At 37.1% G+C, this 18,272-nt stretch overlaps 1 protein-coding gene across 4 annotated transcripts in view; it reads right to left on the bottom strand.

Moving 5' to 3' along the window:
• The window catches only part of CDK14 (cyclin dependent kinase 14), a 353,941-nt gene that overhangs the window by 253,502 nt on the left and 82,167 nt on the right, over positions 1-18,272 (bottom strand). For all 4 annotated transcript variants that reach the window (XM_069859622.1, XM_069859619.1, XM_069859621.1 and 1 more), the window contains 2 exons: positions 16,754-16,999; positions 5,759-5,853 (listed from right to left, as the gene is read on the bottom strand). In XM_069859622.1, the coding sequence (XP_069715723.1) occupies positions 5,759-5,853; positions 16,754-16,999 (341 nt within the window). The remainder of the gene's footprint in view (positions 1-5,758; positions 5,854-16,753; positions 17,000-18,272) is intronic.

The following is an 18,272-nucleotide window of genomic DNA, read 5'->3' as shown; positions in this document are numbered from 1 at the left end:
CTTTGCAGGTTGAAGCACAGCGTATCCAATGAAATGTTCTCTTTATATATAAAACTATAGACAAAAAAATCTCCCAATATTTCTTCTGAACACTGAGAAATTCATAGATAATAGAACAGTTTGGGTTGGAAGGAACTTTAAAGATCATTTAGTTCCAACCTCCCTGCCAAGGGCAAGGACAACTCCCACCAGGTCAGGCTGCCCAAGGCCCATCCAACCTTGCCTTGAGCACCCCTGGGGATGGGGCAGCTACAGCTTCCCTGGGCAACCTGTGCCAGTGCCTCACCACTCTCACGGTGAAGAAATTCTTCCTTATGACTACATAATTCACTCAGTGTATGATCAGTAGAGCCAAGGATTCACCTTCTAGTTAGAATCTCAGTAACTTATTTTAGTACATACGCTACCATTTGGCAATGTAGTTCAACATCTACTTGTCATTAGTTCATCCAGTTATTGTTAGTTTTACATCTAGTTCAACTTGAGGTTGTTTTTATTAATTGTTTAGAATGTTACAGATTTATTGAAAAGCATCTATGTACACATTTTATAAACAACATGTCATAACTTTAAAATGTGTAGTAAAAAGCAGCTTACAAAAATCAGTTAGGCATATCAGTTTAAAAAAGGAGAGGGGAGGAGGAAAGGGGGATGAGAAAAATATCGGGAAGCTCTAGTAGGTAACTATGAATCCACAAACATATATTAGTTTTCCAGCCATCTGGTATCCTCAGATGAAAAGACTTTAATTTGTAGATGAACACTGTTTTCATACAGTTTTCAAGAAATAAAAGAAAGGTTTGAGAAGTTTAGGGCATTAAGGGAACACAAACCAGAGCAATTTTGAAATACCCAATCTAATTAAACAGGGCAAAAAATGAAGTCAATCTTACACGTGAACTGGCCTGTTGCACTTGAAAGACATCAGGGAGCATGTGAACACAGCACCTCACACATGCATGGAATAAATCTAGGAGAATGACTAAGAAGCAACAGCATGACAGACAAAACCAAGGCAAGTTCTTCAGGCCATTTGGAACTTATGGCACTTGCAATAGGTCAATAGGTTGCACACAAAGCACAAGAAAAGACAATGAAAAAGTCAGGGAAGATTCACGACAACTAAAAGAAACTGTGCAACTTAAAAAAAAAATTTTTAAAAAAGTCAGAACAGGAACTAGCCCCATCAGTCTTCCTGAGAGAAGCACCATAAATATAAAAATCAAAATACTTCAGTCATCCTTCTTTCTGTGAACAGCCATCCACAAACATATATATGAAATATGATGGTCAGTTATTATAATGCATACTACAATACCTCATGCCAACGACAAATATAGGTAGATGATTCAAATATTCCCTGCTGCCCCAGGAATAAAATGGCATGGAAATTGCAGCCAGTGCAGAGCATGGTGCCTGCCCTCTTGAGCATGATTTCTCTCCAATATCTGCACTCTATACTACAAACTCCCTATTGATTTTCAGGTGAATAGTAAAAGGTACTGCCTTTGATGGAGATAAATGGAAAATGTCCTGACTACCTGAAAAAATACCTTTCATCTTTAGGTACATGTTGGAACCTCCTTGAACACAAGAAAATCAGATTTCAAACAGAAATGGGAGAGGTACCTTGACTGAAGGACTGCCATGCACCTCTGCTGCCTTCGACTTTTGTTGACAGCACCAGCTTCTACTGTGCTCTGCTCCATGTTCTACCCACTTCCCATATTAATAGTTAAAAGGCATAGGAAACAGAATTTATCAGGACAAGCATTTTACTAGGGATAACATGAAATCATGTAATTTTGTGGCAGGGAAATCAGGCAAAAATGTGTTGACTGAGTTCTCCGTTACAAATTCTACACATTTTTTTAATACTTTGAGCACATGCAACTTAGTAAAGGTGCCAAAAAAATGTAGAGATAAACTAAAAATCACACAGACAAGCAAGAAGGAGATAAGAAATCATAGCTCTGCAGAAGCAGTGGAGATACCATTGGCTTGCCTCTCAAAACAGACACACACAGTGCAAGCAGCAGTCAAAGATCACATCACTTTAACTGAAGTAATATTTTTTAATTCTTTGCCTTGAAGGGCAATTGAACACAGTGGGAGGAGAGAATTGAAACCACGCCAACTTGTAGTATTGCCAAAAGCACAGGTTTTTCCCTTAAGTGAAATATGCAGAGTTCTCAGTGCAAGCATGCAAGGCCTCCACACTGCTGTGGAAGGGGCTCTGGTTGGCAGCAGCTCCGCTGTACTGTCACCTGCTTCATCTCCAGACTCTCATAACTCACATCAACATTTGTGTGCCACAGATCAAGCCAGATCCCATTGCTGTACATTCAAGTAAATCTATAATCAAGAAGGGAAGTTCAACAGCAGCAGGAAGATACATGTGTCCATACGGACAGACGGCACTTCTTTAGCTCATCTGCAAAATGAATCGATACAGGAATTCACAAGGCATGTATTGCCTTCCACCTACTGCACAGCAAACGTTTACAGCATTAGTCAATGGAACTTGCATCACTTTCTGCAGCGTTATCACTAAATTCCTATGTCTGCTTCTCCAAAATTTTACATTTAAAAAAAAGCAAAAATTACTTCAAAGCGATCTGACTTTCATGCAGTAAGCAGCCTCTTGGGGTTCTATACAACAAAGCAATGTGAGAATCTAACTTGAATGAAAGTAGAAAATGAACATGCCAAAATTAGTTTCATTACACATGCCTGATATGCAACACGTGAAATCAAATAGATTTGCCTACTGATGCAAACATCAGCCAGGAACAATCAATGGCTCGGCTATTTCTCCAATAAACAAAAGTCCAGCCTAAGAGAACACCACTTCACCTTCCTCAATAACACAGTCCCTTTCACTCTGCTGCTTCCTCAATCCAGGGAATTATTTTTATCTGACTACAAAAAGAGAAATCCATCATCCAGTAAGAGGAATTAGATCACTTCATTTCACTTTCCTGGGATACTGCTGCAAATATTCAAATAGACAGAAAATTAACGTGTTTGACAGGAAGGCAAGGGCTTATTACCACTAACCCCGCTCTAAGTTGTAAAAAGCCAGGCTTGCCCTGAAAGCAGGTTACTGCACACGTTACTTTAAATTTTGAGAAAAGAATGGCTGATTTTATGTCTTTGGAGGCAGGTACATATCTTCTAGTCTTTTGAAATAGTAAGATAAGACAATGAATTTCTTATTCCATCAGCAGAGGAAATAATTTCATAAGCTGAAATATATCTCAGGGAATGCATTTAAAAAATCCTAAACTTCACTACTTGTCAAAGGCAGCTGATGATAAATATTTAGGTAAATAATTCTGAGCACAAAGCATCATTCAAATCAGCTCAATGTGATCTTCAACTCTCCAACTTCAACTACAGGTAAGGACATATCCAGAAACATTTTGGCAAAATGAGAAAGCCGAGCCATTCACAAAGATTTTGACCAAAATGCACGTGTTGTGCAAATATTACCAGCTTTTCCAAATACATATTATGTCTATGTTCTGCAGAGTTCCATGAGGATTTAACCCTTCGGCAGTCAAACAGGGCACATGCCAAAACAAGCAGCCCTCTTTCAACCCATTTTGCTTATTTTTCTTCCCACTGAATCTGTAAGGCAGGCAAACAGAGTGATGTATATTACAGTCTCACCCTACATACCCACATCAGGTGTGAGAAAAACAATTCTGGATCTTTTCCTTATCATTTTAGATTGAGCTATAAATAGACAGAGCCAACATGCCAGAAAAGGAGCAGCAAAGTTAGACCTTCATGGAATGGCCAGAGCCAGTGTTTCTTCTTTGTGAATACCACCTAGAGCAGAGATTCTTCAGTTTCCCGTGAGGTCAGAAGAGGTAACAGTACTACACTACCCCAGTCAACAACTTTTGAAATAGCAGATAGCCCCTGTAGTGCTCCTCCTGTTCTTTAGGATCAACTTCCTCCTGCTGTAAAGCAATTCAACTGTTTCTGTAGTTGAAAAAAATAACTAGAAACCTGGACTGGAGGTGCTGAATCTGGATCTGGATGGTGCTGTGCAATACAGGAATTAATCAGTTCTCAGCAGGAAAAAGAATAAGCCAAACAGAATTAAGCCAGTGAAGGAATATTACTATAACCTAGAAATATTCTCTGCATATGCATTCTTATCCACACTGTAGTTACACACCCTGTTTTCAAAACATACTTTAAAGATCTTGCAAAATATGTTACAAAACAGCAGAAGAAAGTTGGATATAATTGCTCTAATTCACATTACTTGCTATTTATAATGGAGAATGCAGAGAGCACAGTAATTTCAATTTAATATTCAACTACCATTAAAATCATTGAAGTATTTCTTACAGATCTGCAGTCAGCTCTACTAAAACAAATTAATATTTCTAACCAATATATGTTTCATAATCATTCACAAATCACCACTGAATGGAATGGCTTCAGGGAAGTGCTTTGCTTTATTTTTGACTTTCAGTCTGTTCCACTAATCAATGGGACATCTAGCAGCCCTGTTGCCTTAGTTCAATCTTATTGAAAACCAAGGCATAGGGAATAGCTATCACTGGATACGTGCTGTGACTTTACTGAAGGGGTTTAGTAAAAACGTGCAAGCTGAAATCTGTACCATTTCCTCATACTACATAGACCCCAATAAAACGCTTTCATTTGTATAATGCCCAGAACTTACAGTGATGCATAACTGAATCATTTAAATTATAATGTATTTTCTTGACAAAAGCTGCCAGTGAAAGACAATACATGTACTGGCATGGCAGAAGTGTAAATACATCTGCATTTAGAACACGTTTTTATTCATGTCAGCTGCCGTTATGCTTATCAATCTCAAAGTTACTGAGACTTGAGGATACGCTTCATTCTGATTTATCACAAATATTCAGTGAAAAGAAGAAATTTTCAGTACCTAACTAACTTAATGACCCTGGAAAATGTTAACACATATTTCCTTGTTTCAGTAGTTATGCTGTCCCATTACTGTCAGGATATTCTCTCTGCTGAGAATGGTAGTGTTGCATCACCTAAATTCAGTAGACAAAGTTTTTTAAATAGAGGTATCACACATACCCAATCCCTCTCTCTCAGAGCTGCTTTATTATTATTAAAAATTCGATTGTGAAAACTTGAATAACTACATGAACTTGCACAAGACACAGCCTCACGAAAGATAACTCTCAACTGAAGCACTAGCTCAAGAAATATATTTTAAGTGTGTTTAACAAATTATTTTACACAGTATAAAATTACTTAAGGCATCAAAGATAAAAAGTTGCAACTTAAATGGCTGAAAAAATATTTGTCATGTATACAGTGCATCATTCTCTTCATGCTATTTTACTCAAGTTTTTTAATAATGACAAACAAAATACTAACAACCTATGGCACTTATTCACCATGGCTCTCAGAACATCAGAAAAATGTATATGACAGTATATTGTGCTTATACCCCAAAAATTACTTTGGTACAGATATTGAGAAAGCAGTACAGCATTAAAGCACAAACAAAACATGAGGATAACAAGATCTGATCTCCTCTTGTTCAGCTGTGAAGGTAGTATGTTATCTATGCAATATGTTCTCAGCCCCTTTCACCAGAGCACATGGCAGTCAGGTACTTTGCATTCATTCACAGGGATCTATGTACAAGTGCACAAACATCAGTTAATACTTTCTGCTTATCTCCATTTACATGCAAAATTAAATGAAAAAAACGACCACTTACTTGCTTTTGCCTTTGTATACTGTAGCATAGGACCCCTCCCCTAGTTTTTCCAGTTTTTCATATGAGTCTGCTTTTCCAAACTTGGGGCTTGTGGGCTAAACAAAACAAAAGATAAACTTTTAGCATGTATTACACCCACAACATTAATTGCTTTGATTCAGACTTTAGAGACCAAACATCATTATCAAAACTCAGACTTGCATGTTTTCAGCAGCCAACAATAAAAAAAAAAAAAAATTAATAGCAGAGTTAATAAAACAATATAATAGGCTACTCAAATAAAACATCATTCAGCACCCAGATGGTGGTTGTTGATATCAACCATTCTCTTACAGCGCTGGAACTATCAAAACGATTTTGTTCTTAATCAGAGAGACACTTCTTTGTTATTTTTCATACATATCATTTAAAACATGGAATAAAATCTTTAACAATGAACGCATCTTATGTTTGTTAAGAGATCTAAGCAATAGCCAATCTGCCCTACAAAATCAGATTCAATGCGCTGCTTAGTTTTGGTGTTGTTTTTTATTATTTGTAGACTAAAAGCCAGCCAAAAACATTGCTCGAAGTAGTCAATGTCCCGCTACATCAACCATTTTTCAGACAGTAGACAAAATAAGAGAAAAGCATCTTTAAAGATATTATCTTGCTTCTTATTATATATATTTATTCAAATTATATTTGAAGTCTTCAGATTGTGTATATAATCACATCATACTTTTAATAGCATGTATGTGCAGCACAGTTGAATAAAGCTCTGTAGTCTCAGTAACTGCAGTGTTAGCGAGGGGTCTAAAGGTGAACCAAGCTAAGCAACGATTCTTACTCAAAGGGCCAGATAGCTCAGCTGGCCTCTGTGGGAGACTGGTATTTGCTCCACTTTTACACAGTCCTCACAGAGTACACCATAGCACTTCAAAACCAAATTCACCTGACATGAAAACTTCCTAGCGAAATGCTTGGAAAACATTTTAATTTTCTGAAATGCACCCTGTTTTCCCAAATTTCCACAACTTCCAGCTGTCTGGAAGGAAAGGGCTTTTTATTTTTCCCCCAAGAACAGAAGGGGTCTGCAAAAAAAAGACCCATAGCTGCTCTCAGTGTTATCTACATATATTTTAGACTGCAGTGCTCAGATGTCCCAACCTAACCAACCAAGAGTACAGATTAGAAACTTTGGAGAGTCAGCACTGATGTTCAAATCACATACAGAGCCTGATCTGTTACTACTTTGCTTATAACACCACAAAGAAAAGAAGCCAAGCAAATCCGGCATGTTTAGGGTTGAATCCAACCAGGAGACTCTACACCATGCACAATTGCACACAGTGTACCTTCACATTTAGGATATGACACCTGATTAACAAAAAATACCCAGTTCCCACTTTTTTTAAAGGAAACAAAGATTACAGTACAGGACACATCTGTGTTTAAATTCTTTGAAAACCATGGTCAAAGGTTTTAAATCATCTGCACACGAAGATCACTTCTATTTAAACAGATAAAAGCATCACTTGAGATACAGTACCTCATATCTCTCCACTACATCCAATTAACCTTGAGCTAGAAAATGCAAACAATCTCTTTACTATTCTGCATTTGTCCTAAGCCAAAATTCTGGCATTTTGGCATATATACATCTTTTCTGAGACTGACATCCCAGCTTTCTACTGAATGGTATCAGGATATGCACATGTATGCTTGCAAAACTGAGACCTTTCATCTCCCTCCAATACACGGAATAACTTACTGTTTTGATATCTTATTCCTCAATATTAATAGATGGAGAAAAAATTGTCATATGGGAACTATCAGGTCTTATTCCTGTTACATTATTTGGAACACTTCATTATAGATAAGGCGGCAGTATTCTCAGTTCCAAATCTGTGCTTACAACCACATTCTGCCTGATTAGATACCATTTATTTGGGTTTTTTAATCACATTTTTATTACAGAAGTCACTAATAGAGGTGACTAAAACATTTATTCAAGTAGTCTTCTCATTTAAGTATCCAATTATGGATTAAAGCAACATTACAAAACTACAGAAGAAAAACGTTTAGGTGTTTAAGTGTCTATCACATAATGAAGAGGGATACCAAAGTATTTCTCAAATTGAAGGCTGCAGTCAACACACAATGAGTAGCTTTGTTTGGAGTGGAAATGCTGCCCTAGTTAACAGTGAGTAGTTAACTGTTGCTTTCCTCATAGCAAGGAAGAAAAAGGACAGGGTTTATACATATGTTTCACATCTATTCTAATTTTCACACTGAGATTTACTTTTATTTTATACTGTTGGAAATCATAATAAAAAGGTCACAACAACTTGTAATGCCTTAAGATCTTGATAGGAAACAGGATGCATTCAATACATTACCACACAGTAACTATCAACAATAATTATTCCTACAACCTCAAGCTCATTTCCCCATACTCCAGCTGCTAGAAGCACAGATTTAAGGTCATGCCTTTTGACTCATTCTCACCCTGGAAGCTGCTGCATCCTCACCAAGAACAGGCAAAACGCTAAAAGCTCACATTAACGAGACTGGGAGGAAAACTCACTCCCAGTCCTTCAAAGCAGGTGCCAATATGGACCGTCTTGTCCTCAGGGACAAGCCCTTGCAGTGCCCCAAGGCTCAGCTCTGCAGCAGCAAGGCTGACATGCCACTCTCCCCAGGCAGCTCGAATTCACTTGTCTGGTGCCTGCTCATGCTGGGGAAGAGCAGACCGGACACAAACAGCAAACAATCAGAAATCCAACTTGGCAGCCACCATCTGTCCCCTATACAGTAAAACCATGTGGTTGATGTCCTCCTCTTTCCAGGTTACAGCACCTCCGCAGTGGAACTCAGACAACTGGTTTCAACTGGATCCCTAAACATCCCGTGATCTCTTGCTATCAAATCTCCCTTTGAGAAAATGGACATTATTTTTCTGTTCATGTGTAATTTTAAAAGGCTTATTGTTTTGGAAAGTATTTGTAAAAAAGGACTTCAGAGGACTTTACCCCCCTCCCCTCCAAGTTAAATTAATTCTGAGCCAGCAGAAGAATTTACAAACTAATTTACATGATATTTCTTAATGAAACACCAGGACAGACCTCACTTGGCACATGAAATTATGTAAAAATAATGAAGAAACAAATTTACCATTTCCCCAACATTTTCACATTTTTTAAAAAAAATTAAGCCTTGCACATTAATTCAATTTACAATTATGAATTGCTTATAAAGGTAAGAAATTCAGATACTTCTTAACTTTCCTTTTATTTCTGAATTATAAAGAAGGTGAAAAATGACTGAGATAATGCAAAAATACAAAACTTACCAAAACTTAAGTTTTAAGCCCAAAGCAATTTAATTAAAGGTCTATGGAAGGGATCTAAATACTCTGAAGTTCCACATGACTGCTGAAAATTGTAATAATTTCAGCCTGTTCTACTTCATTATTGCACTCCCCTTTTCATGTAGTTAGTTTCTTCACCCTCAAAGCCATGAATTTCGTTATTCATATTTCTACACATTATTTTATTTTTTTCAACCATTTCTGTTTAAAAAAATATGCCTCATTACAGCAAGATGATTATACTAACATTTTTTAAACCAAATATAGTAAATTTACTTTTAAGTATAACTTCTTTTCAGGTATTTTATTCCTTCCAGTGGTATAGAGAGAGAGATATACACAGAGATTTGTGTTTGTTGAGTCACAAGAGTCCCATATTCTGCCTAGGATGTGGTTGACTGAAATATACATAGTGAGCAAGACATATCTAGAGCACATCAGATGAACAGTGCTTGCATCAGCCACTGATATATCTCACAAGCATCAGACTCACTAACAGTTCCCCTATATTTTTGTAAGCTGGTGCATTCCTCCAATTTGACCCAGATTTCACAACAGAAAAGAGTCGTAATTCTAGCTTAATTTCATCCAAACACATATTCTGATAGAAGTTTGTTCAAAGCTACTTTTTGAAGATCTAACAGGGTAATAATTCTACCACTATTAATTTCCCTTTTTCCTTACTCCTCCTTACAGCTTTTTAACCCTCTAAAACACCGACATAGAACCACAGAATCATTTGGGTTGGAAAAGACCTTTAAGATCACCGAGTCGAACTGTTAACCTAGCACTGCCAAGTCCACCACTAAACCACATCCCTAAGCACCTCATCTACACGTCTTTCAAATATCTCCAGGGTTGGTGACTCCACCACCTCCCTGGGCAGCCTGTCCCAGTGCTTGACAGCCCTTTCAGTGAAGAAATTTTTTCTAACATCCAGTCGAAACCTCCCCGGCACAACCTGAGGCCATTTTCTCTTGTCCTATCAGTTGTTATTGGGAGACTACAGCCTCCTTTGAGATAGCTGTAGAGAGCGATAAGGTATTCCTTTAGCCTCTGAACAACCCCAGTTCCCTCAGCATAAGACCTGTGCAGCAGCTCAGTGTCTTTCTTGTAGTGAAGGCCCAAAACTGAACACAAAACTGAACACAACATCACTCTTGCTGGTGGACACTGTTTCTGATACAAGCCAGAATAAGCTGCTGGCATTCTTGGCCACCTGGGTACACTGCTGGTTCACCAAAATAAAATATAACACATCATTATGACAAAAGGACAATCTTCGCCATGAAAACTGGTTATTTAGTGGAAGGGGGGTGGTGTTAGTGAGACAGTTAAAGCCTTCAAATATTTTCTATGAAAATTTCATCATGATTTGTTGAATATAAGCGAAAGGGAGATCTCTACCCCATGGCCACACACACTTGTATATATTGAACATCACTGGCACTACCTAGCCATAAAGAAGTGTGTTGGTCAGTATTGGAACTTTGTGTTTGCTACAAAAAAGAAAAATAGAAAGCTAAGGAAAAAAAACCAAAAAACACAAGTGCATGTGTGGCCAAGATTGAACTATATAATGGACAAAAAGTTAAACAAGCAGTAAACAAGCAGTCAGTGAGAAAGTGGTACTACTGGAAAGTCACCAAAAACTGAATTTTCACACTAGGGAGAAATCTTCTGGAAAACTTACATAGGAAAAATAGCTGAATTACTAAGACAGAAGGGCGTAAAGCTCCTCATGCCTTTGAAGAATCGAATATAGACCCAAGTCACTGTGAAAGCACAGGTTGTGGGGAATCACGTTATCCCCAAGAGGAGATTGGCAACTGAAGCACAGGTCAGGAAAACCTCTGGGAGATTTGTTTGTTTGCCTTCATGATTCACTTTCCTTGAAGACAGCCTCCACTAAGGCAGTTTTCTTATTACTAGCCAACATTTTCCCCAGTGCAAGATTAGTCTAAGAGCACCACTGAGCATAAGGAGTGAGCGTCTTTAGCAGCACAGCTTACAGTAACCAAGACTGGCTTACAGTAACCTCCTCTGGCTAAAGAAATACAGATCATAGTAAAAAGGAGAGAAAGATCACGTCAAGTATTTAATACAGGAAGAGAAGAAGGTAGTATTTCAAACTGATGTGAGACTATTAAAAATAAGAGATAGAAAAAGAAATGAGATGAAACTGTCTTTTCTGATCAGGTCATTTCAAATCATTTCATTGACATCGACTACAGCAAGGATAACAGGTTTAATACAAGATCTTGCGGTATGAGTCCTTGCCCTACCCTGCCATGAGAATACCTCTCTTTCTTAGAAATTTTCAAAATCTATGTAGTAAAGAAAGCTTTAATGGAAAATTACACTGAAAATCACCTGACTATTCCTATAGAAGCTGTGTGGGCTATGTTCTCATGCATTTTTCATAACGGCAAAACAGCTTGTGAATGTCACACTTAGCTGGCACACTCCCAAGCCTGAGTTTTAAATAGATTCTTTTTTAAAATAAAACTTGCAGGATATTAAACTTCAATATAAAACTACCCTCAAGGGAAAAATACTATGTTCCCAGTACCACTGTAAATTACTGAAAATGAAAACTTAAGATCTGTTTTGTTACATGCCTCCAAATAAATTAATTGCTAGAAAAACTCTGAAGTAAAAGGTAGGCCAAGAGGCACAAGAGAGATTATATCACAAAAAATGAAGATATTAAAAAAAAAACGATATTTTTTTTCTTCGACACAATGGTAAAGCTTCTTTTACAACAGCATACACAAGTTTCACAAGTCCCCTTTCTTAAGGTTTTATCCTATATACAATTGACAGGACAATTTAATCACAGTCTTTTTAAAACTTTACAAGTTGGACTGTTTTCTGGGGCAACGTTCAAAGCATACAATGATATTCAAGAATCTAAATCGAGCATTAATCTGAGCTGTACCACTACATGATCCCATTCTGTCACTGGCATCCTTCTAATGCAGTAATACACAGCCATAAATTAAGAGCAACCTGTGCAGAAGTGACCAAAGAGCAATTTGTGAAAGGCCTAGACTAAGTTTTTAAAGCTGTTCACTTGTTCTCCAGGCTACTGAAGCACATGAGTTGGACCAGTTGTCACATTCCATCTGCCTTCTCATCTAAAGGGTATCCCCCGTGTTAATGATTCTTAAAGCTTCACTTGTGCCAGAAAATAAAAATCCACCCTCTACATTGAATTTAAAATTATCTTGCCTCAATAAAAAGTACAGACCAGGGAGGATGCGGTTACCCTTGTCACTAATAGGTTCCTGTAACTGGAGACAGTTGCGTACAACTGAAGAAGACACGCGAGAACAGCACACAGTGCTTGGGCAGATAGGAAGGATGCCTAACTTTTAGACAAAATTCTGACTTCAGTGCCTGCTTTAAAGTTAGACTTCTTATACAACTTATTTAAAATATATTGATTGAATCAGTTTATGCTATTTCCTTGCACTCTTTTTGAGGTAAGTTGCATATAACAGGACTGAAAATTAACAGAAGTTAAACAGAGAGGCTGCTCTTCCAAAAACATTACAGTGTAAATACACTGCTTACCCAATTATTTTTATCCGATTTATTTTTTAACATTTATACAAGTTTTAAAAAGCAACTGAAAGGTAGTACATAAAACTTAGCATGACACTTGCATCTTAAGCCATTCAAAGAGAACAAGCTGATGCGTAACACTGCATAACATTCTTTATCAAATGCTTGTTTAGCTTTTAGCTTATAAGGCTTACACTTACATACTGTGCAAAAGTACAGTTTTAGTGTATAAAATGTGGACACTGAATACAATAGAACTTCACCTTCCACTGGAGAAAAATAAATAAGGCCACATGCCTAAAGAGTATGGATCTCAAATACAACTTCCAGAGAATTAGACACAAATCATTCCAAATCCAGTGTCACTTTGGAAAGAGGGGCATGTGGTTTTGAGCTGTTGCTTTTTTAATTTTGTCCAGTTAATTTTGTAGTTTTACTCTGTCTTCAGTTAGGGAGAAAAGAAAATCAAGTTTCTTCCCTTGGTAGGCAAAAAACTCAGCAGAAGATTTGGAGATAGAGATACACAGATGAATGGATATGTACACACCTGTATACGTACACACCTGTATACATACACATTATTCATAAACATTATCACAGAACCATAGAATGGTTTGGGTTGGAAGGGAACTTACAGATCGTCTAGCTCCAACGCCCCTGCCATTGGCAGGGACATCTCCCTGTGTATATGAATATACATAATGTACATATATATTGTGTTGCACTGGATCAGAGCAAAGGTCTGTCTAGCCAAATTCCCTTCTCCTAACAGTGGCAGGAAGGTGATGCACAGGTAGGCGAACACCTCCTCCACTACCTACAAAGTGAATATTATCCATTATTCTGATGCAATAAAAGGATAAGTCTATTCTGCTGGAAACTTCATTCCATAATAACATCCAGTTTCAAAAAGATTGAACAGTTTGGATATCACACTTATAGGTGTTTCCTTATGTTTAAAAGAAGGGGGAAGAAAATTCCATGCGACTGTTCTATATGAGTATGTAAATGTCAGGTAGAAAGACTAAGTGTAAAAAATAAGTTTGTCTTATAAGAAGAAAAAATAACTTGCTAACTTCTGTCTGCATGCTACTGCAGTAATTAACAATCCAAGATTTCCATCGGCTTGTGACAAGGTATGACATTATCACCGAAAATTACTTCATGTTCAAGAACAAATTATTTCTTTTCCAAGTGACAATCTGCAGGCAGGGACAAGGAGTTCCAGCTTCCCCAGACTTCTCTCTGTGTGTGTCATCTTTCTCATCACAAGGTGCAGAGCATTTTGAAGGTATTGAAAACACAAAATGGATAATATGCCATCTGCAGACTGTTATCTGGTGATCTTAACCGAACACTGAAGGTGACACCTGCCAGAGAGCTGATAAAGTTTCTGAAACTAATCGAAACAGAACCTAATGCCCCAGGGCATTATAAACAAGGTCTTTCAGGTCACATCTTGAAAATGTTATTTTTGATACAAATAAAAGACTTTCACCTGAGCAGTAGCAGAGCAAGCCTCAGATGTGTACTTTCTATGAGACATCACTTTACCACCCGATGGCTACAGCGGACTTTAAATAATGATGGAAAAGAGACTAAATGGAAGCCTACCTTAAATTCAGTTCCTCTACTAACCAAGCACTGAAAATGCAAACTGAAGGTAGCATACGTCTATCACAGTATTTTAAATTAAAGCTTACAGACAGCAGAGTCAAAACTGAAGCAGAACTACACAACTGGAACCAGCGGGACCCAGAGGGCATAACATGCTCAAGAACATTTACAGAAACTGAAATGCCCATTCATATTGGTGCAATCTATACAGTAGAAGAACTTCCAGAGAATCAAGTTATAACTCGATAAGGGAGAATATGTGGCAGTCCTTTAACAGGGTAGAAAAAGAAGTAATGATCAGAAGAGATAGTAGCAAAGGCATGTGCAATTCAAAATCAGAATTAGAAAAAAAGGAAACCCCAAACACTTTGTCAATTCAAGTGCAATTCAAAATCAGAGAATGACAAATTCCTGCAACTAACCACACAGACATATGTTCAATGAAATGTGCATTAGAACATCTCATGCCTGAGGAAATGTATTCAAGCTCTAGGGGAGGGGAGCTGCTTGATCATATCTCTGACTCAGATGTCTGAACTTCGGTCTGCCAAGCAGGACCAGGCGTGACCCATGATCAGCGGAGGGCTAACACCACCTTTTGCTGTTAAGTTCTGCTCTTCCCTGTTCATTAAAATGAATGCTGATGCTACTCCACAAGTTATTCCTTGCTAGGTGTTCTCTGGCTTACTCTTTGTGAGAAGAGTCAAAAACTACTAAAAATGCTTCCAAGCAGAAGGAAGAGCTGACTTCACCAAACAGAGCTATAAAAATCAGGGAGAATCATGGGAAGCTGAGAAATGAGAACTGCATTTCAGGAAATTTCTACGTACCTACACATAACACGACACATCCCCAGCAAGACTGTGTGAGTTAGCATAGGAAAAAATTTAAAAAAATACAAACATATTTAGCTATGGCAGTAGCCAACAGCATACTAGGGAAGGAAGTATTAACATCATTCACACAAGAAAATACTGGGATCACAGGAGATTGCATGGCTACAGTAGAACACCAGCCCTCTAGAAAAGATGTCAATAATACAGTTTCCTTGAAAGTCTGCTACAAAATTCTGGAAGCAAAGCAAACATTAAACCTTCAGTTTTAATAAAAAAGAAGTATATGAAGCATTAACAGAATTAACAGTAGTTTCTAAGATGAAAAAGAGAAGAACAGCAGAGATGGGAAATGAATTAATACCACAAAAAAACTTAAGACTTTTTTTGAAAGTCATTTAAATTGACGGTTGTGGAGCTGAACAGTAATCAGGCATCATGTAAAATTAAACACCATGCAAACTGCTCTGTCCATCCTTAATGATCATGTTTTATGGTAAGAACTCATTGTTATGGACTCATGAGGAAAATACCAAAAATATCTTTGGCAGCAGCTATATAATGCCAGGCAATGATGAAAAAACAAATTTGTTTTTGCTACAGCTGGTTACATTTTAAAATGCAACCTTTTGTAAAAAGGACAGTCCCTGGAGGCATGACATCTTATCCGTTAAAATTCACACGGGTTAAACAAGGCTCATCTACAGAAAATGAATCTCTGTCATTTCTTCTTAGAAGTCTGACAGGATTCTGTCAGACTTCTGTAGGGAGGACAGAAGATGCCCAGAAGATAAAGCAAAACAAAAAAGAAAGAAAAGAAAAAAGAAGCAGCAATCAACCTCTTAAATTATTTCACACTAAGATTTGAAGAATTACATCCATTTTGCTCACATCTGTAGTCTTCAACTCAAAGGTCACATTATTATGGATTTTTCTTGTCAAAGCATAACAAAAATAGTTTTTCAATAATTTTTAAGGTCTTTGGGGGGAAATTTGTTCTGAGCATTATCCATAAAAGATATGACATTTTATTTATCTAGTTCCTTTCAAAATACTTGCGAATAAAATAACAATGATGATGCATTGCCAAATGCGCCTCAGTTTTTTCTCTCTCTTCTCTCTCTCACAGAGTTTCTGACATGGAAATGTTATTTTAAATACTTGATTTTAAAGAGAATTTTAAAATGTAAACAAAATCTGTGAAATCTGATCTGTTTCTCTAAAACCTAAATCTAAAAACCAAAAAGACAATCCATGTGCTTCCCTAAACTTCATGGGAAAGATTTCCTCTTCAGAAATAAGTAATGCCTTGCAACATTTTCAACATAAACATTATAGCAGCTGTAATGCCATACCAGGATCAGGCGAGGAAAATGCTTAGATATCCCATAAAACATTCTAGCTAATACCCGAGAGGAATTTCAAAGTACATTCTTTTTCCAAGTTTTACTTTATAATTCTATTTCACACCACAAATATGTACAGGAAACATCTTTAACAGCACCTATAAGCTTTTTGGTTTGTTTCCAAGTAATCAATTCCTTCTCAAGCAAGAAAATTTTTATCTGATGTTATTAATTCCATCATCTGGTACACATGCACATGTCAGGATTGTGGACTTACAGAGCTGGGGCTCGAGTGCCGTCTGACTTTAGGTGATTCCTTCCCTGCAGATGAAGTTTTGAAGTTAATGCAAGCATTGTTCTCCGAATGAACCCTCTTCACTTGATTAGTTGGCTTCTCAAATGGATCAAAACTACTCTGTGTCCTCTGAACCCGGACTTTCTTATCCTCAGGAATTGTATCGAGAGGTTTGATCACTGAATCCATTCCCTGGCAGTTCCGCGTAGACATCTTTGTGACACATATCTGAAAGGAAAAAACAGCATTCATTGACTCTAACAGGCTTAAAGTCTGTGTCAATCCATACCTCAGCCAGCATCAAATGAGGCACTGGACTTCATAAGCATTCATCTTCAGCTTCTATATTAAAATTGCAAACAATACATGCACTTTAAATTCAAGGCACACACAACAGTCATAATAATTAAAAGGCTACATGTGCACAGTGTACTAGAAGATCCTGAAAAAGAAAGACAAAAGAGGAACATACATAAAATTCATACATTTGCATTTTCCTGTACAATGCATTCTTAACAACAAAGCTACTTCACTTCTTTCTGCAATCTAGCCACTGATATCCACAAGTAGTATTGATTTCCATTTGTTTAAAATTGGATGAGACAAAACTTAAATAAATGATGGTAGATTGTGGGCGCAGTTCAGCACTGGCCTGCCAGATATCCAGCACTGGTATATTATTGTATTTTTAAACAATACTTATACAGTGTTGTTATTATTATCACCATATGCCTCAGAAAATCAAATCAGTAAATCAATTCGTAGGCACTGAAACGTGAGACTGAAGCTTAATGGCACACTAAAGCAGACAAGTTCAATTCTTTGTTACTGTGAAGTATGACTGCCAAGCCCCGATGTCTGCAACTTGCTGCTTGAGCTACAAAATCATGCTACTGCTAGTTCAGAAGAACTACATGAGCAGAACAGCAAGTTTAGATACTCCAGTCATGTACATTTATGTTTTAATTTTAATACATTTCAACATATAAGACTTTTTTCTAAATGACACAGTTGGGAGTTGTATTTGAGGTCTCACCTTCTATTTTCACCCATAGGAGATTTGACTTTTACTTGGGAAGGAAAGAAATTATTTTAGCTTTCAGGCTACAGGGGAAAGTTATGAAGTGTAATGCAAGAAGACTCTCGAGGCTACTTAAATCATAAGACAAACCAAAAGAATCTACTCTGTACTTTTTCCTATTATATTTACAAGTCTTAAGGACAGACAGTATTAATTTGCTGTCAACCATACTATTAACATACATACAATTAAAGAACAATAATGTTCCATTCAAGCACCTACAATTTAAGCATTTTGGAAAAGTTGCTGTCATAAAATAGTTAATGTAAAACAAAAAAAAAAAGAACTATTTAGCATTTAATCAGGCCTCTTCCTCTATAATCCAAAGTGTCTCCAATACAAACTTCTCCAATAAATTAATCCTTTGCAGTTTCCCTGGAGGAATTTTATGCCTCGAAATCCAACTTATTTCAATTGTTT

The sequence above is a fragment of the Phaenicophaeus curvirostris genome, chromosome 6 (genome assembly GCF_032191515.1).
Source record: "Phaenicophaeus curvirostris isolate KB17595 chromosome 6, BPBGC_Pcur_1.0, whole genome shotgun sequence".
Taxonomy (NCBI): Eukaryota; Metazoa; Chordata; class Aves; order Cuculiformes; family Cuculidae; genus Phaenicophaeus; species Phaenicophaeus curvirostris.
The sequence above is the reverse complement of the archived record's forward strand: the minus strand, read 5'-3'. Positions and strand labels throughout refer to the sequence as shown.